We start from the raw sequence: 24,178 nt of genomic DNA, 5'->3' as shown, positions 1-24,178 counted from the left end.
TTAACATGAACAGATATATGCACACCCATGTTCACTGCAGCACTGTTTACAATAGCAAAAAGATGGATGCAACCAAGGTGCCTATCGACAGATGAATGGATAAACAAATTATGGTATATTCACACAATGGAATACTATGCAGTAATAAAGAACAACAATGAATCCATGAAATATAACATGGAGGAATCGGGAAGGCATTATGCTGAGTGAAATTAGTCAGTCACAAAAGGACAAATATTGTATGAAACCACTATTATAAGAACTCAAGAAAAGGTTTAAACACAGAAGAAAACATTCTTTGATGGTTACGAGGGTGGTGAGGGAGGGAGAGGGGTATGCACTAATTAGATAGTAAAAAAATTTTAGGTGAAGGGAAGGTCAACACACAATCCAGGGGAAGTCAGCACAACTGGACTAAACCAAAAGCTAAGAAGTTTCCTGAATACAACCAAACACTTCGAGGGACACAGTAGCAGGGGCAGGTGTCTGGGGACCATGGTTTCAGGGGACATCTAGGTCAATTACCATAACAAAGTGTATTAATAAAATGTTCTGCATCCCACTTTGGTGAGTGGCATCTGGGGTCTTAAAGGCTAGCAAGTGGCCAGCTAGGATTCATCAATTGGTCTCCAGCCACTTGGAGCAAAGGAGAATGAAGAACACCAAAGACACAAGGAAAATATGAGCCCAAGAGACAGAAAAGGCCACACAAGCCAGAGGCTCCATCAGCCTGAGACCAGAACTAGATGGTGGCTGGCTACCACCAATGACTGCCCTGACAGGGAACACAACAGAGAACCCCTGATGGAGCAGGAGAAAAGTGGGATGTAGACCTCAAATTCTAGTAAAAAGACCAGACTTAAGGGTCTGACTGAGTCTGGAGGGATCCCAGAGGTCATGGCCCCTGAACTCTCTGTTAAACCAAAACTAAAACAATTCCTAAAGCCAACTCTTCAGAGAAAGATTAGACTGGACTGTAAAATGCTACTGGTGAGGACTGTGCTTCTTAGCTCAGGTACGCACATGAGACTATGTGGGCAGCTCCTGTCTGGAGGGGAGATAAGAAGGCAGAGGGGGACAGGAGCTGGCTGAATAGACACAGGCAATACAGGATGGAGAGAAGGAGTGTGCTGTCACGTTGCAGGGAAAGCAACTCGGGTCACGTAATGATGTGTTTTAAGTTTTTATATGAGAAACTGACTTGAATTGTAAACTTTCACTTAAAGCACAATAAAAAAAATCTAAAAAAAAAAAAGTTAAGAATTAAACACAATTGGAAAGGATCTGGGTTAAGAGATAATATTCACAATTTCCAGGTTAAAATTTGTCCTTTAAAAATTCAAAATTGAATTCTTACAGCCTCCGAGTCAGTCTCTCATTTTTTCCCTCTTGTTTTCACCTCATTTTGGTAAAACTGTTTTTTCAATAATCAAATAGAAACAGTAACTTATCTGTCTCTTCACATCAGAGAAGAACCCCACCCAGAGGAGCCACATGTGAGGCTCAGCAGAGGTGGCCCTGGCCTGCGAGGAGAAGATTACGGACCTCTTAGCAAACTGGGAACAAATAGGACTTCCTCCTAAACTGATACAAGCATCTATAAAAACCTGCAGCTAACATCATCCTTAATGGTGAAAACTGGATGCTGTCCCCCTGAAGACCAGGAATAAGACAAGGATGTCTGCCTTCATCACTTCTATTCAACATTGTGCTGGAGGGCCTACCCAGCATGATAAGGAATTAAGACGATATCAAACGCATCCAGATCGCGAAGGAAGAAATAAAACTGTCTTCATTCACAGACAACAGGATCAAGTATAAAGAAAATGGTATCTACAGAAAAAGCTACTAGAATATTTCTATATATTAGCAATCATTTGGAAATTGAAATAAAAATACCATATTTTTAAGCAAATAACATGCGCCTTCTACATTTGTTTGCCAACTGCACCCTCCCCAGTGAAGTTTTTTCATAAGGGCGTTATGCTAATTTTTCACAGCAACATGTAAAAACAATCGGCATAGTAGCACTTACAAAAATACCTCGTCGGGGGAGGGCATGGCTGGCAAACAAACGTAGAAGGTGTGCATTGTCTGCCTAAAAATATGATGTAACATTTATGACAGCATCAAAAATCTGAAATACTTAGGGATAAATCTGGGAAAAGAATTGCAAGACTGCACAGTGCAAATGACAAAGCGTTGCTGAGAGAAGTGAAAGGAAATCTAACTAAATGGAGAGAGAGTCTGTGCTTGTTAACTGGAAGACTCAAACCTGTTACAATGTTGGTTGCCCCCAAACTGATCTATATATTCAACACAATCCCAACGGTTTTTTTTTTTTTGCAGAAATTGCAAAGTTGCAGAAAGGACCTAAATAGCCAAAGCAACTTTTAAAAATAAGTGCAAAGTCGAAAGACTGACACTACCTGATCTCACCACTTCTTAGGAAGCCAAGGGATTCTTAGAAACCATGACGGTGTAACCCTGGCATCAAGACAGGCAAATAGATGAATGGAAAACACTAGAATCCAGAAAGAGACCTACGCTTATCTCTGCACAACTGACTTTTGACAAAGCTGCAAAATCAATTCAGTGGGAAAGGAGGATCTTTTCAACAAGTGGCGCCAAACCAACCGAACGTTTATATGCTAAAACTGAACTTTGATTCATACCTTGCACCTACACAAACATTAGCTCAAAATGGAATATAATTCTAAATGTAAAAACTGAAACTGCAGAACTTCTCAGAATAAAACATAGGAGAACATTCTGGCAAACATTCTTAGATACATCAAAAGCATAATCTGTCAAAGAAAAAAACTGACTTTTTCAAAGTTAAAAGCATTTGGTCTGTAAAAGACACTATTAAAAGAATGGAAGACAGGTCACAGGTTGGGGGGTAATGATTTCCAAAGCTTACGTATGATAAAGGATTTATATTCAGAATATAATACAAAATGAACTTGCAAATCTCAGTAATAAGAAACTAAACCATCAAATAAAAAATGGGCAAGTTTTAAGTACATTACTGAAGAAGACATAAAACTAAAAAAACCATACCCGTTGCCGTTGAATCAATTCCGTCCCATAGCGACCCTATAGGACAGAGCAGAACCACCCCATAGGGTTTCCAAGGAATGCCTGGTGGATTAGAACTGCTGACCTTTTGGTTAACAGCTGTAGCTCTTACCCACTACACCACCAGGGTTTCCAAAGAAGACATAGGGATGGCAAATAAGCACATGACAAGATGCTCAACTTCATTAGTCATTAACCAAAAAAAAAAACCCAAAACCAAACTCACTGCTGTTGAGTTGATTCCGACTCATAGTAAGACTACAGGTCAGAGTAGATCTGCCCCACAGGGTTTCCGAGGAGCTGCTGGTGGATTCGAACTGCCGACCTTTTGTTTAGCAGCTGAACTCTTAACTACTGCACCACCAGGGCTCTTTAAACCCTCCCCAAATAATTCCTCATTCTGTGATGAGCATCAGCACTTTAGTGCTTACCCTTCTGGTGCACATCGGTGTGCACACACACTCAGGTACACACCAGCACGCACAGGCAAGGTGTCATGGGTCCTCTCTTACGGCTACTCACGGATGGACTTTATCAGCAGGTACAACATTAAACCACACTTAGATTCTCGGGTATTGGCTAAATTTGGTTCTTAGAATTCAACTTAGAAGTTCTGCATCTCTGGTCATAGGTGATACTGTTCTGTGGTTGTCTTTTTTGTGCTTTTTGTCCAGTTGTGGTATTATGTCAACGACTCTCTTCTATGGCCTGGAAAGCTTATATACAACAAGCTCTTTGACAGACTGATTAAACTGTCTGCTAACTTCCTGGAAGGTGATTTGTTGACATCCTTTTCAGGGTCTTCTCTGGACATCCATCTCCTTTGCCGTATTTTGTGTTTCTTTTGGGTTAATTTTGGTAATTCACATGTTCTTATTCATCCTCCCCCCGCCCCCCGTTTTTTTAGATTTTCAAATTTATAAGCATTAGAGTTGAACAAAGAATTCTCTTGAAATTTTTAAACTCTCCGTATGTCTGTAGTCACACCCTCTGATGCCAAATTCGTTAATCTTATCTGATTAACACTGCATTGATTAGACCTGGCAGCGGTAGATCTGCTTTATTGTTGTTTCAAATTAACACCTTGGTTTTGTCGATCGATTATAATCTTCCTGTTTCCTATTTCCATTCATTTCTTTCCTCTTTCCTTCCCCTTTCCCTCCCCATCTCCCTCTCGCCGTCTGTCTTTTTCTATTTTCTTTCTTCTTCCTGTACTTCCTACTTAGCTTTGTTTTCTCTCCCAATTTCTGGGACCAAACACTTACTTCATTTGTGTTTGTTCATTCAAGGCCATGGATTTCCTGATTGTGACGGTGGAGTCAGCCATCACTTTTGATATTAAGTATCCGAAACGCCCAGCAGTGTAAATTCCAGTTTCTTCTCTGACCTAAGAATTATTTAAGAGAGAGCTTCTACGTGGCTCAAGAGTTTTTGTTTAACTCTCTGTAGTGTAGCTAATTTTTAGTTTTAACTTTGCAGTCACTGAAAGGTACCTGTACAATTATTGAGTTCTGGATTTAATTACTCATGGTAAGGACCATGTTGTACACTGCAGAGGTGAGTGGTGAGACAGACTTGAAGAGAAGGAATTGTTAATCCTATCATCAAGGGTAAGTTGCCCAAAGGAGACAACTCACCCTGCCAACTTCAAATGGATTCTCTTTGTCCCATTTCCCACCAATTGCTCCAAATCATACCTTATTTTTGTTTGCTTCATATTTGAGCTGTTCTTTTCTTGAATAGCTTTTTGGGTTTCCTGGAGTTTATGTGGAAACCCTGGTGGCAGAGTGCTTAAGAGCTATGGCTGCTAACCAAAAGGGCAGCAGTTCGGATCCACCAGGCACTCCTTGGAAACCCTATGGGGCTGTTCTACTCTGTCCTATAGGGTTGCTATGAGTCAGAATCGACGTGACGGCAATGGCTCTAGTTTGTTTTTTTTGGGAGTTTATATCTTCCTTTATTTTTTGTTGTTCACCAAAGAAGCATTTTTTCACCCTATCATTCAGAGAATTCAGCTTCAAAGGCAGACCGTTTGTTAAAATAAATCCACTTTCTTCTGGAAAGTGATCTTTTTAGAGCTCTCTGATCTGCTTAGTTGTTTAGGTTTTCAATTGAGTTTTTTTTTCATTGCACTCTTGGTCTTTCAAGGTTAGTTTTTCTTGAATCCCATTTTTTTTTTTTCTCTTTCTTAGATGTCTTTTTAATTTGTTGGAGTGTATCCTCAAAGTATTATTCTTTTAAAAAATATGCATTAGAGATAAATCCTCTGAATCCTTGAATATCTGAAAGTTACCACTTTGTCCTAAAGCTTGATTAATATTTGGTTAGATATAAAGTTCTACAATAAAAAATATTTTTCCTCAGAGCTAGAAGTCATTGCATCACTGACTTTTGGCTTCCAGAGTGTCTGATAAGTGTTACATAAATTTGGCAATTTATTTTAGGTGCCTCTGAAGCTTTTGGTATTTTCTCTACCTCTTTGATGTTCTGATATTTCAGGAAGATGTGCTAGACATGGCTTCTTTATTTCCCCATTCATCCTGCTCAGTACTCACATCCTTTCAATTTGAATATTCTTGGTTTTCTTTAGTACTGAGAAATTTTTTTCTATTATTTCCTTCACTCTATTTTGTTTCTGGAATACTACTAGATATTGGGCCTTTTAATTTTCTAAATCACTCACCTTTTTTTTCTCATACTTCATATCTTTCTGCTCAAAGTTATCTGAGATTTATTTGACTCATGTACTTCCATTCTACCCTCACTAGGATGAATATTTGAAGGAATATTTTCTAGATCTTCAATTTAATATTTGATTTTGGCCTTACTAAATACTTCACACATACTAATAAGGTTAATAATTATTTATATTCTCTTAATTATTTCTATTTCCTCTGAACTCAGTTCTATTTTCTCATATAGGTCTTTTGTGTTTGATATAGGCTGTTCACTCATGTTTGTAAATTAAAATCTTGGATAAATACAGGTAGATGGCATAGTTTCGTCTGCCTGTTTCTTTTGCATGCACCTGATTCACATGAGAGTCGCAGGGGAAACAATCATAAAAGACTCACATCCTCTTCTTAAGAGTCCAGAGGTCAGCACAGTCCTTGCCTGGTTGTCTACATGGCCAGGTGGGCCCTAACCACACACCAGGGCCAGGCTAGCCTCACCATGGGCGAGGATTCCCAGGGAGGAAGCAGCTGTCCTCTCCTTGGGGCCATGGGACATTACTATATTGTTAGGGGTCAAACATATTCTCGGTATCACCATTTTCTCATTTTACTAACTGGCTGCTGCGTGTACATTGCTTATCTCACGCTCTGGGCTTTTTCCGTTGACACAGTTTTTTCGGTGGCATTTAGGTCTTTGGCTGCTGTTACGAGCACATCCTCTCCATCCCCAGCACCTGCCGGGCATGTGGAAAGTTCATGCAGATCCCTGAGCTGTCACTTGTGTAGGAGGTGGTGGCCCCAGGAGTGTGCTCAAAACCACAGCCATTCAAGCAGCTACGGAGTCAGAAAGGTTTCTTTCGGAGGATGGGGGCTGGGAGGCTGCTTACGTACAAGTGGTCTGCTTAGGAATTCCTGGCCATAACAGAATAGAATGTTTTATGACAAATGAATGGTGCTTATATTATGTTACCTTTCTCTGCAATTCCATTACTTCTCTATGACAAGGCTAAAATAATGGATTACCGTTGAAAGCGATTTAAACCTTAAAATCACAACATTTGGACACTAAAGAGAGAAACAGTCAGTTAATTAACTGAAAAGTAAGACTATAATGTAGTACAATTTTTTTTTTTAGTGTTTTCAGCTAAATAAAGTGCTGTCTTTAGCAAACATGCAGGAAATAAGGCAAAAAGAAAATAGCTAGCCTTGAGGTTCTTGTGCTAACCATATGCTTTTTCTGGGACAGAAAGCCCTAAATGGTCACAAGAGCACATTTTTCTAAGTCCCCAGGGCTAGCACTATCGTGGGGACTGACACCTAGGAGGAGCCTGTCTTTCTGAGGCTGCAGAGCGAGAACTAGGGTAATGAGTTAATCGTAGGCCACAGTGCAGAAACCAATAAAAGCACAAACAATTCGGCTGGTAATTAAAGTTCCTTTGTTGTTGTAAATTAAGCATGCTGAATCAGAACTTTTAAAACAAAAATCCAGAGAAGTTGTGAGTTGGTCTAATTAAAAAAAAAAAAAAAACAGAAGAGACGGCAATAATATTTTTTCTTACTTCCATCTTAAAGATACTTTCTAATATACTAACCAGTTAACCAAATCAGTTGCTAACAAGTGATTGTGACTCCTATACTATATACCCTGTTATACCCACTGCCACTGAGTCAATTTCAACTCATAGCGACCCTACAGGACAGAGTAGAACTGCCTGATAGTTTCCAAGGAGCGCTAGTGGATCCAAACGGTTGACCTTTTGGTTAGTAGCCAAAGCTCTTAACCACTGTGCCACCAGGACTCTGGCTGATTTACTAGGATGATCAAAAATGAATTATATACATAATGACTCTCAATAGATACTTTAGGATCATTATGGGTTTATGTCATAGCAATTATTAGTCAGGAAAATGTACAGTTTACAACTTCTACTGAAAGTGGCCTTTCTTGTGAAAATAAGAACTAGGGATGGGCAGAAGACCCTGGGTTTGAACTGAAGTCTAAGAAAACCCTGCACACAGCACCCGAGACTGAGGAGGATCCAGGCCATTTAACAGGGGGCCTCTGAGCTCCTGTGCCTGTGGATCCTTGGAGTCCCACAAAAGCTGTGAGATGATCTGTCATTTAAAACATGAGTAAAACACCTTGCAGACTTCCATTCTGATTGTCTTTACAACGGGCAACTCTTCTCCCGCAGAGTGGCTGGTGGGTTTGAACCAGTGACTTTTTGGTTAGCAACCAAGTGCTTAGCCACTGTACCACCAGGGCTCCTAAATGGACAACAGCCCCTTGAAAGATAGGAACCCCAGGGAGCAATGAGTTTATGTCAACGGGGGAGGAACAACTCAGAAAAGGAGGGAGAGAATGCTTGCACAACTGGGAGAATGTAAACAATGTCACTAAACGGTACCTGCGAAAACTTAAATCGATATATGTTTTGCTGAGTACATTCTCAACAACAACAAAAAACATTCTGGGAGAAAAAAAGGCAATGTTTGAGCTGATCAGACAAGTAAATGAAACCAGCTGAGCCGAGTGCGGGTGAGTAGAGAGTAAACCATAGGAGGCCTCTCTCTGGCCTCAGGGCTTTCCGGCCAGCAGGGACATGCTTCGTCTGGACAGTCCACTAGTCTCAGGCAGGGGACCGAGGCCTTTACAGAGAACCTCAGGCCAAATCCTACCTTGCTTTTTCTTAGATGAGATGGACCTCATGTTAAAACACCAACTTTATGAATGTATGAGTGCCCTGGTCCAGGAAGTGATATGCGTGGCTCTGGCAACCCTACCCAGAGGGGTGCTTGAATCCAGCACGATCCTCACCTGGGCTCTCTTTCCAGTGAATCACACAGATCTGTCGTATTTAATCATCAAGTGCCCTCCTCACAGCCTTGCACCCAGCAATGTGTAGGAGAGGTAACAAGAGAAGGGAATTCTGACTTTGGATGCAGTACGGTGAGAACCACTGGATGGGTAGGTGTGCTGAGATCACAACAGCGGCCCTGCTAATGCCTACACACTGGGAAAGCCAGTCTGTGACAGACTAAGAAGGCGTGCTAGCTCTCCTTGCCAGGAACGGGAGCACACTGGGGTGAGAGCCTGGTTCAGGCACAAACGCTCCTGGCGCTACTTACCAGTGCCGGGGTCTGCTAGTCTTGAGTAGTATGTGTCAGCTCCACCTTTACTGTTCTCCCTGTAATGTGGGACATCTACCTGCCGGGGTTTTGAGGGGGATTACATGGAGTATGTAAAGAATTTAGGACAGGGGCTTGGAAAGAGCATGTGTACGCCACAGGGGATGATCTGAAGACAAGACTCAATGAAGTGTCACAATTGCTATTGCTGAAAAATCCTCAAAGGTTTCATCAACAAAATAGGCACTGTCTTTTATCCTTACAGACATACCAACACAGAACACTAAAAACAAAAAGCAAGCAAACCACATTCCACAGGACCTTAGGGTTTAGACAATGCTGCAGAAGTCATCTGGCTCACTCACTCAAACAGGGTCCTTTCCATCAACACTCATGGTAGGCAACAGCCATTCCCTTCCACTGTGAAAACTTCCAGATGGTTCCAGGCACTAGAAAGTTGATCTCCTTGGGCAGAAAATTGTAAGCGAAAACCTAGTCAGAGATATGGAAGCTCATGCAGAGTCATGCTCCCAGGATGGGTTTAGAGCAGAGAGAAGGGACTTGTGAGAATTTGTTTCCACTTGTTATCACACGGGAGCATGGATCCATGCTTACAGCAGCTCTGGTCCTCAGAAAGCCTTGTCAGTGTTTGGGCATGGCCACAGCCGAGCAAGTGACTAGGGTGCCCTCAGGCCGCAGAGCAGACAGGAAAGGACGCTGTGAAAGGGGAGGAGAGGCTCTGGCAGGAGATGTGAGTGTTCTGCTCAGAACTTTTGAAAGAGAGATCAGAGAGGGTGGAGAAAAAGCAACAATAAAAGATGAAACCAAAGAAAATTTCTCTGAACTGAAAACTATGCAGATTAAAGGGCTCAGAGTATCAAGCAGGAAGAAAAACCACCCACCTACCTAATCATATTCTGCTGAAATTTCTGAATTTTAAGGGAAAGAGATAAACTTAATGTTGCCAGAGAGGAAAAATAAAAGAAAGTACTCATAAAGGGAAGAAAACCAAAGTGGCCCTGTGACAACAGAGGACAAAGGAGGGCAACCATAGGGTTCTCAAGTGACAGGATGAAGAACCTAGATTTCGACATGCTGAAAACACCATGCAGTGAAGCAAAATAAAGACTCAAGAGTATCACCCACACAGGCATTTTCCCCCAAAACAACACTCTACTGCCCTCTGTCCCAAGGATGTGCTCCAGCAAAACGAAAAATAGATCTGAATGTGGAATTTAAAAAAAAAGGGGGAAAAGACCAGAAGAGGAATGATTTTGTACTTTGTGACAAGGCCTCATTTCTGCTCATCCCGTGTTACTCCATAGAACGATACACAGCAGGGTTAGTCCTTCCAACAAACACAGAGGCAAGGAGGAAAAGGATTTTTACTCCCTCTCCTTCTCTTCCACGTCTCTGATACCTATTCTTACCCCTACCACACAGACACACACATCCTCAGTCATATTTAGTCCCCCTCATTTAATCTCTTATAAAAATGGAGTGGGAGGGGCGTCTGACCTTTTCTAACTTCACAAGGGGGAAGGAGAATCAAGATTAACAGCCCGCGGCTGATTCCTATGAGGCAGAAGTCAGATGTGCCTCCTTTCTCCACTATCTTTACCAATTCTGACACCAACCACCCTCCCACAGCACTCTCCACTTCTCCGCTGAGTTCAGCTAATTCACTGCAATGGCCACACAGAACTCACAGACAACACTCATGACTATGGGGTTTATTAGGGAAGTAACGGTACAATCCAGGTTCAGGAACACTCAGGATACAGTTCCTACATCAGGACAGCACCTTCCCAGCTTGCTGCAGGCACACCTCTCTCTGGCCCCTTGGCCTCTTCCCTGCTCTGGCAAGTGTTAGAAAGCTCTTTTAGCTTTGCTAACAAGGCCCAGAGGCACCCTACTCCACCAGCAGGCCTCCTGCCCGAAGGCACTCAGCTTTCTTGCTCTGTGGGCAAGGAAGCCCAATGTGTTGTCTCCTGCTGCTGCTTCTCGGCCACAGCTTCTTGCTGTCATCAGTGTTACAGCTTCTTCTCTCTTAGTCTCCTGGTTCCAGGAGCTTCTAAGTGCAGGGATCCCGGGTCCAAAGACACGTTCCGTTCTTGCCTCTTCTCCCTTGGTCGTAGTAACATCCTTTCTTCCCACCTCTAGGATGGCTCATTTTAAGCCTAGGAGGATGGCAAAATTGACCAATTCCTTTGGTGGGCCACAGTTACCTTATTTGCACGGTCCCACCCAATCACCTGGGTGGGAGTTATAAGACCATGGAGAGAAAGGCCACATAAAAGCAATCCATCACACCTGCCCATTGGTGTCAAGTCGATTCCATCTCAAAGTGACCTTATATGACAGAGTAGAACTGCCCACAGGGTTTCCAAGGAGTAGCTGAGGGATTTGAACTGCTGACCTTTTGGTTAGCAGCTGTCTTGGTCACCTAGTGCTATAACAGAAATACCACAAGTGGATGGCTTTAACAAAGAGAAACTTATTCTCTCATAGAATAGACATCCAAATTCAGGGCACCGGCTCCAGGGCAAGACTTTCTCCGTCAGCTCTGGAGGAAGGTCCTTGTCATCACCCTTCCCTTGCTCTGGGGGCATCTCAGCACTGGAACCTCAGGTCCAAAGGACATGCTCGGCTCCCAGCACTGCTTTCTTGGTGGTAGGAGGTCCCTCCTCTCTGCTTGCTTCCCTTTCCTTTAATCTCTTGTAAGATAAAAGGTGGTGCAGGCCATACCCCAGGAAAACTCCCTTTACATTGGATCAGGGATGTGACCTTAGTAAGGGTGTTACAATCCCACCCCAATCCTCTTTAACATAAAATTACAACCACAAAATGGAAGACAATCACACAATACTGGGTATCATGGACTAAGTTGACACATATTTTGGGGGGACACAATTCAATCCATGATATTCTACCCTTCGGCTCCCAAAAATTCATGTCCTTGCTACATGTAAGACACATTCACCCCATCATATCATAGCAAAAGTCTTAAATTAATTCCAAGTCCAAAATCCAAAGATTCCTCTTCATCTGTGAAATCTAGAATACAAGTTATCTGCTTCCAAAGTACAATGGCAGAACAGGCACAAGCTAGACATTTCCATTACAAATGGAAGAAACTGGAGGGAAAGAAAGGATAATAGGCAACAAGAAAGTTAACAGAACACATTACATTAGCCCTAAAGGCTTTGCAAGTAATCCTCTGTTCTCTGAGACCATTCACACAATGGCCCTGCCCTCCAGACTCTAGGTATTGGCCACACTCTCTGGACTCTGAATGGAGGCCCCTTGGCTCTGGGCTTCAGCTCTGCCTTCCAGGCCCACTGGGACGGAAACTTTGCTCCTTTGGCTTTAGGCGCACCATTCTCCTAGTCCATCTGAGGGTGACTCCACACTTAGAAACACCAGAGGCCACGGCTCCACCTTTTGAAACCCCAGAGGTCATGCCCATACCCTTTGAGACTGAGGCAGCTCGCCTTCCTGTGTTCCTTGTCTCTTCAGCTTCTGCTTCCTGGTTTCTTGGCCTCTTAGCTCCTAGGGCCTCATACCCACATCTGCCCTGCTTGGGCAAATGCTCCAAAGCTCTGTAGCTCCACCAAAAAGTGCCCAGAGGCACCCTACTCAGCCAGTAAACTTCGGCAGGAAGGCACTCAGCTCTCTTGCTCTGTGGCTCAGCAAGCCTAGCTCTACAGGTAAGTGCCTGGAGGCACCCCACTCTGACGGGAAGCCTCCTGTGCCAAGGCACTCAGCTCTCTTGCTCCATGGGTCGGCTCCCGTGCTGCCCGGCACAGGCCTCCTGGTTCTGCTGCTGCCTGTTCGCTGCTACTGTTGGCCCTCTGCTGCTGCTTCTCACCATCTGCACCTTCTCTGATGTTAACAGTTCTCCTCACTTCTGAGTTCTTCTATCCATTCACAGTTTCAATACTGCTTCCATATTTTAGGTATCTGTTAGAGCAGCAGCCCACTCTCTCGGTACCAGATTCTGTCTTGGTCATCTAATGCTTCTATAACAGAAATACCATAAGTGGATGGCTTTAACAAAGAGTTTATTATCTAACAGTCCAGTAGGCTAGAACTCCAAATTCAGGGCACCAGCTCCAGGGGAAGGCTTTCTGTGACAGCTTTGGAGGAAGGTCTTTGTGATGCATCAGTCTTCCCTTGGTCTGAGGACATCTCAGCACAGGAACCTCAGGTCCAAAGGATACGCTCCGCTCCTAGCACTGGTTTCTTGGTGGTATGAGGTACCCCCTCTCTGCTTGCTTCCCTTTCATCTCTTGTAAGATAAAAGGTGGTACAGGTCACACCCCAGGAAAACTCCCTTTACGTTGGATCAGGGATGTGACCTTAGTAAGGGTGATACAATCCCACCCTAATCCTCCTTAACATAAAATTACAAGCACAAAATGGAGGACAACCGCACAATAATTGGAATCATGGCCTAACCAAGTTGACACATTTTGGGGGGACACAATTCAATCCATGTTGTAGCTCACCGTAGCTTTTAACCACTGTGCCACCAGGGGTCCATGCGTCACACATGTGTGTTTGTGTGTCTCCATCACACCGCATCTCTTAAATCAGCTTTCTTTGCTATACTTGACACAAAAGTTGTTTTTTTTTTTAAATAAACTATTATATATGGAAGAAAGGCTTGGCAGTTCACTTCCAAATCTGCCAGTGAAAACTCTATGGATCACAACAGTATCAGGCAGCATTTTGTTACAGTGTACATGGAGTCACGAGTTGGGGCCCAATCAACAGCAGCTAACAACATCGTATATAGTTGATCGTATATAGTTACCATCGAATCCCGGGGTGGTAAAAACTGTTAACACATTCAGCTGCTAACCAAAAGGTTGGAGGGGCCTTGGAAGAAAGGTCAGCCACTGAACACCCTGTGGAGCACAGTTCTGCTCTGATACACATGGGATCACGTACGTTAGAGCAGATGACGGCAACTGGTATACATAGTTACACTGATTTTTACCAGCAGGGTGGTGTACCGTTTCCTATTCTGGAACAGCAGTGAATACACAGAGGAAAACTTACTCCCCTTCCCCTCCACTTTCTTTTTGCTGTAATATTCAGCTCTTACCACCTGTTTCCTCTCATGTTGTCATCCCAGTGACTTCCCCCAAACTCAAACTGAACTCATTAGTATTCTATTTCCCCATAGCTGCCTGCTTTGCTAATGTTTTGAGTTGTTTGCCAGTAAAACCAGCACTATAGGGACTCTCACCAGTAACCCTGGGGCACGCTGTCTTTGTTCTCAAGACTGTGAGAGCCATCACACCAGGACAGTCAAGCACCATTGGTCTTTCTTCTGGAGCTCTTCCTGTGAGCCTTGAATGGCAAACTGGGACAGCCCAGGCACTCAGGCTCAAGGGACCAATGGGTGTAAATTAGAAGCTGGAATTGTTTCGGAGCCTTGCAAGTGCCCATGTGAAACTGATCTGAAAACAGGCTACGAGGGAGTTCAACAGGCTTCCATTGCCAAAGTGGAGCCAAGGTCACGTCGACACCCAGAAAGAACAGCATCTGAGTGCTCACAGCAGAGGCCCACACACATTCCTTGCCACCAAGAAGTTCTTACTAAAGTGAAAATGTACGCTGTACGCGGAGATAAAAAGTTACCTCTTCTCATTTCATCTTAATGGTGTTGTAAAAAAAAAAAAGCCTGTCACTAGATTTTCATTAAAGCATAAAACATTTTCTCTTGATTTGCTTCATTTTTTAAGTAATCTTATTTTAATCAGTTAAGCCAGTCATTCTCTGTCATTTTCTCTTATAAACAGTTGTGTCAATTTTTTTGTCCTCTCCAGGGACACTACAATTCATTTGTTGTCATTCTATTTCATTTTCTTTTTAACATGGGAATGATCTTTACGATAAAATATTAGGTGAAAAAAGTAAAATACTTACATTTTATCTCATGTCCACCAATGGAAGTTCAATAGGCGCTAAAATTTCAGCATAACCACCATCAAGCTTTACCAGAGTCTCTTTTGGTAAGGTTCCAAAGGAAGCCAAACCCATTGCCATGGAGTTGATTCTGACTCATAGTGACCCTTCGAGGACAGAGAACTGCTCCCGTAGGGTTTCCAAGGCTGTAAATCCTTATGGAAGCTGGCTGCCAGAACTTTCAGTGTTCTCCCATGGAGCGGCTGGTGGGTTTGAACCTCTGACCTTTTGGTTGGCAGCTGAGTGCTTTAACCACTGTGCCACCTTAAACCCACTGCTGTCAAGTCGATTCCAACTCATAGCGGCCCTATAGGGCAGAGTAGAACTGCCCCATAGGGTTTCCAAAGAGCGGCTGGCGGATTTGAACTGTCAACCTTTTGGTTAGCAGGCAGACTCTTAACCACTGTGCCAGCAGGGTTTCAGGGCTCCTTAAAAAAAAACCCCGTTGCCATCAAGTCGATTCCAACTCATAGCAACCTGACAGGACAGAGTAGAACTGCCCCATAGAGTTTCCAAGGAGAGCCTGGTAGATTTGAACTGCTGACTTTTTGGTTAGCAGCCATAGCCTTTAACCACTGTTCCACTGTTCCACTGTTTCCCCAGGGCTTTAGGAAGCTGTAAAATTTGATCTGACACAACTTCTCTTTTTCCCCCTTAATTCATGTACTCTAAGAGTCATGCTTTCAAATCAAATTCCACCCTGCTTTTCCTCAAAGTAGACACACTAGTAGCCAAGCACTATGACCCAAAGCGGAGTACACACACGTGCACACACACAAATACACACACACGTGCACACACACGCCAGAGAGAAATGCGGTTTAGTTCAGGGTTACGATTTTAGTTTTGAGCTTCAAAAAGGTAAGTCAAACAGTATTTTTAAAAGGATAAAAGTACCTTAACTGTGTCCTTTTTAATAAAGACGAGCTTAGAAGATAGGACCCCTGAATTCAAAAGCTCCTGTTCACTTTACTGCTAGCCACTGAAATTCTAAAAAAAAAAAAAAGTAATGAAGGGCTGAAAGAGTGGGTGCCAGACACCACGGAGACAAGAGCTACACGTCACAAGCGTGTTGAGTCTGTGTCACACCCAGGAGGAGGCTGGGCATTGCAGAGTGCACGGGGAAGCCTTGGGGTGCCCGTGGAGGGGTCTCCTGGAGGTGGCTGGTCATCAAGTGACAACCACCTCGGGCGCTTAAGGAGAGATGGTGCAGCTGGCAAGGCCCACCCAAAGCTAGTCCTGGAAGGCTGATGCCCCTCTGCCTCGGGGGGAGGGAGCCGGGTATGCCGCGAAGGAAAGACATGGAGGTGCCGAGTCCAGGCTGCAATTCTGTCTACGAATGGCAAGGTTTCCAATCCGCAGGACAGATAAACCTCAAGGAGGGACTCACTTCCAGGGTTTAGAGACAGGCTTCTCCCAACACCCTCAAGGGCCAGAAAGCATCAGTCTTGTCCCTTTAGAAAGGCTGTGGTTTCTCTAACAGCCATGGTGGAGGTTCCCTAGGGTTTTCTTTTGTTTTCCCTTTGTAAGGACTTGAATAAACAAATAAAACACTGTTAATCCTTTGCAGTTGAGTCAATTCCAACTCATAGCGACCCTGTAGGACGGAGTAGAACTGCCCCATAGAGTTTCCAAGGAGCACCCAGTGGATCTGAACTGCCTACGTTTTGGTTAGCAGCCGTGGCACTTAACCACTATGCCACCACGGCTTCCAGAAATAAAACACAGTTACATGGAAAAGCTTGAACAGCACATTCTAAGATACTTGCCGCTCAGCAGAGGCTTGTTGAGAATGTACAGCGGGGGCAGGCCCTCTATGTTTGCGATGCGCTGGTACATGGCCCTGGAGAGGTGGTCCCCGTGGTACAGGCTGCCCAAGATGATGCTCGAGAAGTAAATCGGCTCCACGAAAATGCTGAGCAAGGACCCCTGGATGCCCACCACATTCCACCTGGGGAGAAGGAAGCACACTCTTAAACGGAAAGACGTGCGTCCACCTCAGATTTAACAGCGGGACTCCAAACTCCTGCAGTTACGCTGTTGTACCGTTTATTTCGTAGAAACTTTGACCAATTAAAAAAAGAACGTCATTAGGAATAATACATTGGTTTGGCAGTTTAAAATCTTAAAGGAAAAAAATCCACTTAAAAGTCCTTTTTGACTGTGGAACCATTTTTTTGTGATGGTCTTTTCTCACGATGACACATTTGTGGAAGATTAGAAAACCAGCTGCCGGTGACTCTGACTCAGGGACCCATGTGTGTCAGAGTGTATCTGTGCTCCACAGGGTTTCTAATGGCTGATTTTTCCGAAGTAGATGACTAAGCTTTATTCCGAGGCACTGTGGGGTAGATTCAAACCTCCAACCTTTTGGTTAGCAGCCAAGTGCTTCAACTGTTTGTACCACCCAGGGACTCTTACCAAAAATTGGGTCTAATGAAATGTACCAATCAGCCACTGCACTAATCAAGGGGCAAGGGAGACAAATCCCATCCTCACTGCCAACTGCACCAATAAGCAAGGAGAAGGATAGATTACCACACCTTTATTGCTAACTGTGTGGTAAGCATTGGCATGGACCCAATTCCCACCTGGAAGTGGATCCAGTCCTCACCTCCCCACATCTTCCTCGTTGCCAGCTGCTTGAGCGGCACGCTCTCCAACCACCAGCCACCCAAAGCTGGACTGAAGCTCACAAGTTAGACTCAGTCCTTCTGATGCCAGCCCCTGCTGGCTCTCATTTGCCCCCTGTGGGTTCATTAATTCTCTAGAATGGTTCACGGAATTCATGAAGCGTATCTATACTTATAGTCACTCATTTATTATAACCAGAAAGGATACAAATGAAGAGACACACAGGGCACGGTCTGCGAAAGGTCCCAAAACAAGGCTTCTACTATCCCCAGGGACGCGACACCCCTTCTCTCGACAATCTAGGAAGCCTCTGAACTTCTGTGTTCAAAGCCTTTTATTGGCTTCACTGCACAGTCATGATTGATTGAATCACTGAATACGCATGACTGAAATCACGCCCCCTCCCTTCCAGAAGCTGGCTGACCAGGAGTGATCTTTGTGGCCCCTGATTCTTGGCACACATTTTCAGGTGCCACCCCAAGTTTTACATAGTAAAGACACCTCAATTGCTGGTGAACTCCAAGGGCTACCTTTCAGGATAGGAAGCCCTGGTAGCGCAATGGTTAAATGCTCCATTGCTAACAGAAAGGCTGACAGTTCGAACCCACTATGGCTCCATGGGAGAAAAGACCTGGAGATCTGCTCCTGTAATGATTTCAGCCTAGAAAACCCTATGGGGCAGTTCTACTCTGTCATATAGGGCTGCTATGAGTTGGAATTGACTCAACAGCACACAACAACAACAAATGACTAATGAAGAAGTCCCTGGGTTGTACAAATGGTTAATGTGATCAGCTGCTAATCAAAGGGTTGGCGGTTTGAGTCTACTCAGAGGTGCCTCAGAAGAACGGCCTGGTGATACACTTCTGAAAACTCAGCCATGAGAACCTTACGGAACGCAGCTCTACCTGACACACATGGGATCACCATGAGTCAGAATCTACTCTACACTAACTGTTTTTTAATGACTCACAATCTTGAGCATCTTTTCAAATGCTTATTTGACATTAGTATATCTTTTCTGGTGAAGTGTCTGTTCAAACATTTTGCCCATTTTTTGTTTTTCCCCCCCTTGTTGAGTTTTCAGAGTCGATATACATTGTAAATAATAGTCCTTTATCAGATATACGATTTGCAAATATTTTGTCCAGTCTATGGCTTGTCTTCTCACTCTTTTAAAAGTGTCTTTTGGAGAAAAGTGTTTTTTTTTTATGAAGTCTAATTTATGAACGTTTTTTCTTTTATGGAGAGTGCTTTTGGTGTTGGTGTTGGAGAAATCTTTGGTTAACCCAATGTCCCAGTGATTTTCTCCTGTTTTCTCCCACAACTTTTATACATTTAGGTCTATGACCCACTGAGTTAATCTCTGTATATTGTGGAAGGTATGGATTGAAGTTTCTTCCTTTTTTTGCATAGGGATATCTAATTGTCCTTGCACATTTGTTGAAAGGACAATTCTTTCTCCACTGAATTGCCTCTGCACCTTGGTTAAAACTCAGTTGTGCGTATTCGTGTGGGCCTACCTGGACTCTCTACTTGGCAGAATTGATCTACTTGTCAATGCCAAAACCACACTTAATTCATCACTGCAGCTTTATAATGTCTTGAAATCAGGTCATGTTAGTCTTTGAACTTTGTTCTTTTTCTTGCAAGTTGTTTTGGCTATTCTAGGTACTTTGCATTTCCATATGAATTTTAGATCAGCTTGTTAATTTCTCCAAAAACACCTGCTGGGATTCGATTGGGACTGTGTTCAATCTACATATCAATTTGAGGAAAACTGGCATCTTAACAATACTGAGTTTCCTGATGAATGAGCATGATATATCTCTCCATTTATATAGGTCTTCCCTGGTGGCACAGTGGCTAAGCATTCAGCTGCTAACCAAAAAGTCAGGAGTTTGAATCCACCAGCCACTCCTTAGAAATTCTATGGGGGCAGTTCTACTCTGATGACAACGCGTTTGGTTTTGGTTTAACTTCTCTCGGAAACATTTTGTAGTTTTCAGTGCATTGCTCTGTACATTTTAATTTAAATTAATGCAAGTGTAAGAATATGGTTAATTTTTGTTATTGGATCATATATCCTGAAATGGTGCTAACCTCATTCATTAGTTCTAACAGCTTTTTTGCACAATCCATCTTACTTTCTACATATGCAATTACGCCTACAAATAAGAATAATCTCACTTTTTCCTTTGCAATCTAGATGTCTTTGATTTCTCTGAACCTCACTGCACTGGCGAGAACCTCCAGCACAATGTTGAATAGAAGTGGCATGACCAGGCATCCCTGTTTTGTCCCGAGCTTAGGGGGAAAGCATTCAGTCTCTCACCATTAAGTATGATGATAAATGTGAGTTTCCTGCAGATGCCGTTTATTAGACTAAGATTTTCTTCTATTCCTACTATGCTGACAGTGTTCACTAGCAATGTTGAATTTTGTCAAATGCTTTTTCTCTGTCTTCTTCAGTTGGTGAAAATGAAGAATTACATTGATTCACTTTTGAATGTTTAACCAAACTTGTATTCTTGGGGTAATCCCTACTTGGTCATGATGTTAGACCTGGTTTGCTAAAGTTTTGATAGAACTCTTAGATCTATGTCCATGATAGACACTGGTATGCAGTTTTATTCTCTTTGTTTGGCTTTGGTATCTGGGAAATCCTGGCTCATAGAACGAGTTGGTAAGTACTTTTTCCTCTTCAATTTTCTGTAAAACGGGTACTGCTTCTTCTTAAATGTTTGCAAGAATTCACCAGTGAAGTCATCTGAGCCTGGAGGTTTCTTTTCAGGGAGGTTTTAAATCACAAATTCAATTTCTTTAGCAGATACAGGGGCTTCTCAAGTAATTTATTTCTTCTATCTATCACAAACTGCTTTGGGAGTTTGCATCTTTCAGGAATTTTGTTTACTTAATCTAAGTTGTCAAATTTATTGGCATAAATTTGTTTATAATTTCCCTGTAAGACCCTTAAACTGTCTGTAGCATCTGTAGTGATTTCTCTTCTCTCATTCTTGATATTGGTGATTTTTCTCTTCTCTCTTCCACTTTCCAGATGGGCTCTTTCTTCATACCTGGTGCTTCCTGCTCCTCAGTTCCCTCTCCACATGGCATCTCACCCCCAGGACCTCTCCATGAGATCCTGGCAGGCAATGGGAGCTGCCCAGAGGAGGGAATGCAGACGTCACCCCTTGACAGAAGAATGGCAAGGTCACATTGTTGGAGAGGATTTATTTCAATTCTTCCCATCTCAATCCATAATTTCAATGCAATTCCAAACAAAATCCCAACATGACATTTAGGAAAATTTGACAAGCTGATTCTAAAATGTATGTGGAAGAATAAATATTCATGAGAAGGTAGAAGAAACTTAAAAAGCTGTGGACCTTGTGCAATTACAGCTGACCACAGACCAGCGGAGAATAGAGAGCTGAGAAACAGACCTGTCTTTATAAGAATCGACAGAGTGCCCTTGGGGATGCCTTACCGAGCAATCTTGTCACTGCACGACATAGTGAGCAGTCTCTCCCCCTGCAGCACTCCATCCCACGTCTGGATGCTTGCGTTCGACCGCACTGGGATCGTCCCCTCACCGGACTCTATTTTTGTCCGGAGCTGGCCCCTTGCTTTACGATTTGGATGTCTGTCTGCTGGTTCTAAGTGACAAAAACAGGGTTAAAAAACCCACAGGTAGTAAACCACTTATTTATTGAAAAGCCTACCTAAATATACCATATATTTTGTGTGTGCGTGTGTCTGTGTGTTTGTGTGTATGTCTGTATATATATACATATATATGCATATGCTTAAACTATATATATAAAACCCAAAAACCCACTGCCATCAAGTCAGCTCTGACTCATAGTGACCCTCCTTTAGGACAGTAGAACTGCCCAGTAAGGTTTTCAAGGCTGTAATCTTTGTGGACGCAGACTGCTACATCTTTCTCCCATGGCGCAACTAATGGGTTCAAACTGCCATCCTCTCGGTTTGCAGCAAGGTGCTTAACTGCTGTGCCACCAGGGCTCCTTCTATGTGTAATAAAACAGGTACGAAAATCAGACAGGAAGGAGCAAATACGAAACAAATTCACAAAAGTGGTCTCCTTGGGGAAAAGAAAGGGAGCTTCCAATTTAGCTGAAATGGTTTATTTCTATCATTTCATTGAAAACGAGCTGAAGCAAAGAGGACTAAATGCTGACATTTGCTAATTCTCGGTGATTGATACTTGTGTGCTTATTTTTTTTTCTGTAAATTGTTGAACAATCTATAAGGAGACAAAAATAAATCTATAGGAAGCATGCCAAAAGATCCATAGTGATTATCTCTAGTCTATCTGAATATGGGTGATTTTTAATTTTCCTTCTTATATTTTAAAAATATTTAGCAATTTTCCACAGTGGATATGTGTTACTTTTATCATGAACAAATAGTGAAAATAATGTAATTAACTGTTCTATTTGGAATAAATCTTAAGTTCTGGAGGAAAGATGTGGATACAAGTTACTATAAAAAGTGCTAACCTTGTCTGAAAAGAGGGAACAAAATCTGACAGCAGTAGCTGTCTCACTTTTCAGGAGTGTCTACCCTGCTCTTAAATATCAGGCAAATATTTCTACCACATTTATTAAATTATAATTCATCAGAAATATGCAGGATCACCTAACATCTCTGCCTTAAGAGATCAGTATGATCCAAATTTGAATACTGATAAAATTTTGACCTAATACCCTGGGTCCATTCTAATTACTTGGTTAACTAGAATTAACAGCTTTCACTTATTGAACTTATCTAATGAACTTACTAATTGAAAAGAAAAGACCAATGCTTTTATACAGACTCCTATCACATCCACATCCACGGCTGAAATTGAAAAAACGGATATTAATGTAGGTTTATACCTTTACCTGTTACTATATAATCATGAATTTTCTTGAGAAACACTGTTGATTGTTGAAAACCCTAGTCCCATACCTTCCAGTATTGGTTCATGAGGTGAGAAAATTCTGGCATCTCCACAGGGCGAGGTGCTGATATACAGATGAAACTGGACATTCTCCTTCAGCTTAAATCCTCCTCGCTCTGATTTCTGAAAGATGGACCTTCTTTGATCGTCTTTGTTACTGAAATGAAACAAGTGGCAAAGATAATCTTTAAAGCTGAATATGGCCAAAATTTAGTCTCTCGTCGTTTAAAATGATTTCCAAAGGTCATAGCACCCCAGGTTTTAGCAATCTCAACAAAGTAAAGTTCAACCTGAGTATTTATTTTATCTGTTGATGGTAACACAGGTACTGTCCGTTCAATAACAGATATGCCATTTACGACTTTGAAACAGAAAGACGAAACAAGAAATGATAAAGATGAAAACAGATAAGACAAGCAGTTCAGACCCATGATCCATTGTTTGTAGGCACAGTGGCTGGAATAAAAACGACCACCATTACGAGGCAGTTTAGGAAGTTCTGTGTATGTCTATACCGCGTATAACAAAAGCACGCAGTCTTACACACGGACTTGTCTTGTTTTCTCAACAAGTCACGTTCCGTTTTCTGCCAACTCTTGTGTTTAGCGGCTTAAAGGTCATCAGAAACTGGGACCCCAGGCACTTTGTTACTGGTCAAGTTACCATTTCGAGAATCTTTCAGTGGTTCCAGTAACAGGGAAAGGTTTCAGAATGGTTTTTGACAGAAGAATATTTTTGAAAACAACTTCCTTGACTTACTTACTTACTACACTTACTTTAAGTAAAGCTCAAGTTGCGTATAGAGAAATCTCAGCAAGGACCTCCGTGAGATTATTTCTGCATGACAGTCATTTAAGGCAAGGCCGCGGTCGCTCATGTACTCGCCGTTAATGCACTTTGTCCCTGTAGAAACACTTATTACCTTGGCATCTTTAACATCTGTACCTGGAAAAGAAGAGAGAAATGACTCCCCGTAACCCGCAGGAGTGCTTGCCTGACTGCACTCTTGGAGTCTGAACCATGTCTCAGTGATCTAGCTTTTCAAGAGGGAGCCTGATCCTGAGGGTTCAACTCGCAGTTCAAGCTGCCGGCATCTCATCTTCACACACACTCTTACCCCCTACTTTCTATCTGGCAAACTCACGTGTGGTGAGTGAACAACTCTTACTGTGGGCTTGTTCTGCAGCATTTCTGGAAGTCAACCCTCCTCACTAGTTAGTGTACAGATTCTGGGAGTATTTCCCCTCAAATTCAATAAAGCCTTTTCCTAAGCATTCACCATTACACTAGCTGGTCTGGTAATTAATCTTGAAATGAAATATCCAAGCACCACAGAGATTAGGGAGAATGGCTAAAATTCACCTAGATGGGTAGAAGGAAAACAGAATTAATTCAGAACATTTTTGATTAGTAGTATTTGTCACCACTTAATTGTATTAAAAGTGAAGTCGTAAGCACTGGCGATCTTCCGGAGTGATAGTTCTGACGTTTAATTTGTGAGATATGCCAATTATTATAGACGTGATATATCCTGAATATTAAGGACATTAAACTTGCACTTATATATAATATATATATATAGCACTTACTAGTAGCTAAATTAATGGTTGCTGGCCATGGGCTTGTCACTGTGCTCAGTATGTTAGGGAATTATTTTCATTTTCCCAGCATCCTCTGAGGCATAGGCTATCATTATCTACTTTACAGATGA

General features: G+C 42.6%; 1 protein-coding gene across 6 annotated transcripts in view; it reads right to left on the bottom strand.

Annotated features, from left to right (window-relative positions):
* The window catches only part of ADARB1 (adenosine deaminase RNA specific B1), a 214,814-nt gene that overhangs the window by 10,038 nt on the left and 180,598 nt on the right, over nucleotides 1-24,178 (bottom strand). For all 6 annotated transcript variants that reach the window (XM_064279567.1, XM_064279566.1, XM_064279568.1 and 3 more), the window contains 4 exons: nucleotides 23,244-23,412; nucleotides 22,476-22,624; nucleotides 20,989-21,157; nucleotides 16,634-16,815 (listed from right to left, as the gene is read on the bottom strand). In XM_064279567.1, the coding sequence (XP_064135637.1) occupies nucleotides 16,634-16,815; nucleotides 20,989-21,157; nucleotides 22,476-22,624; nucleotides 23,244-23,412 (669 nt within the window). The remainder of the gene's footprint in view (nucleotides 1-16,633; nucleotides 16,816-20,988; nucleotides 21,158-22,475; nucleotides 22,625-23,243; nucleotides 23,413-24,178) is intronic.

This window comes from Loxodonta africana, chromosome 2 (assembly GCF_030014295.1).
Source record: "Loxodonta africana isolate mLoxAfr1 chromosome 2, mLoxAfr1.hap2, whole genome shotgun sequence".
Lineage (NCBI taxonomy): Eukaryota > Metazoa > Chordata > Mammalia > Proboscidea > Elephantidae > Loxodonta > Loxodonta africana.
Note: the sequence above shows the minus strand (reverse complement) of the source record. Positions and strands in the feature narration are given on the sequence as shown.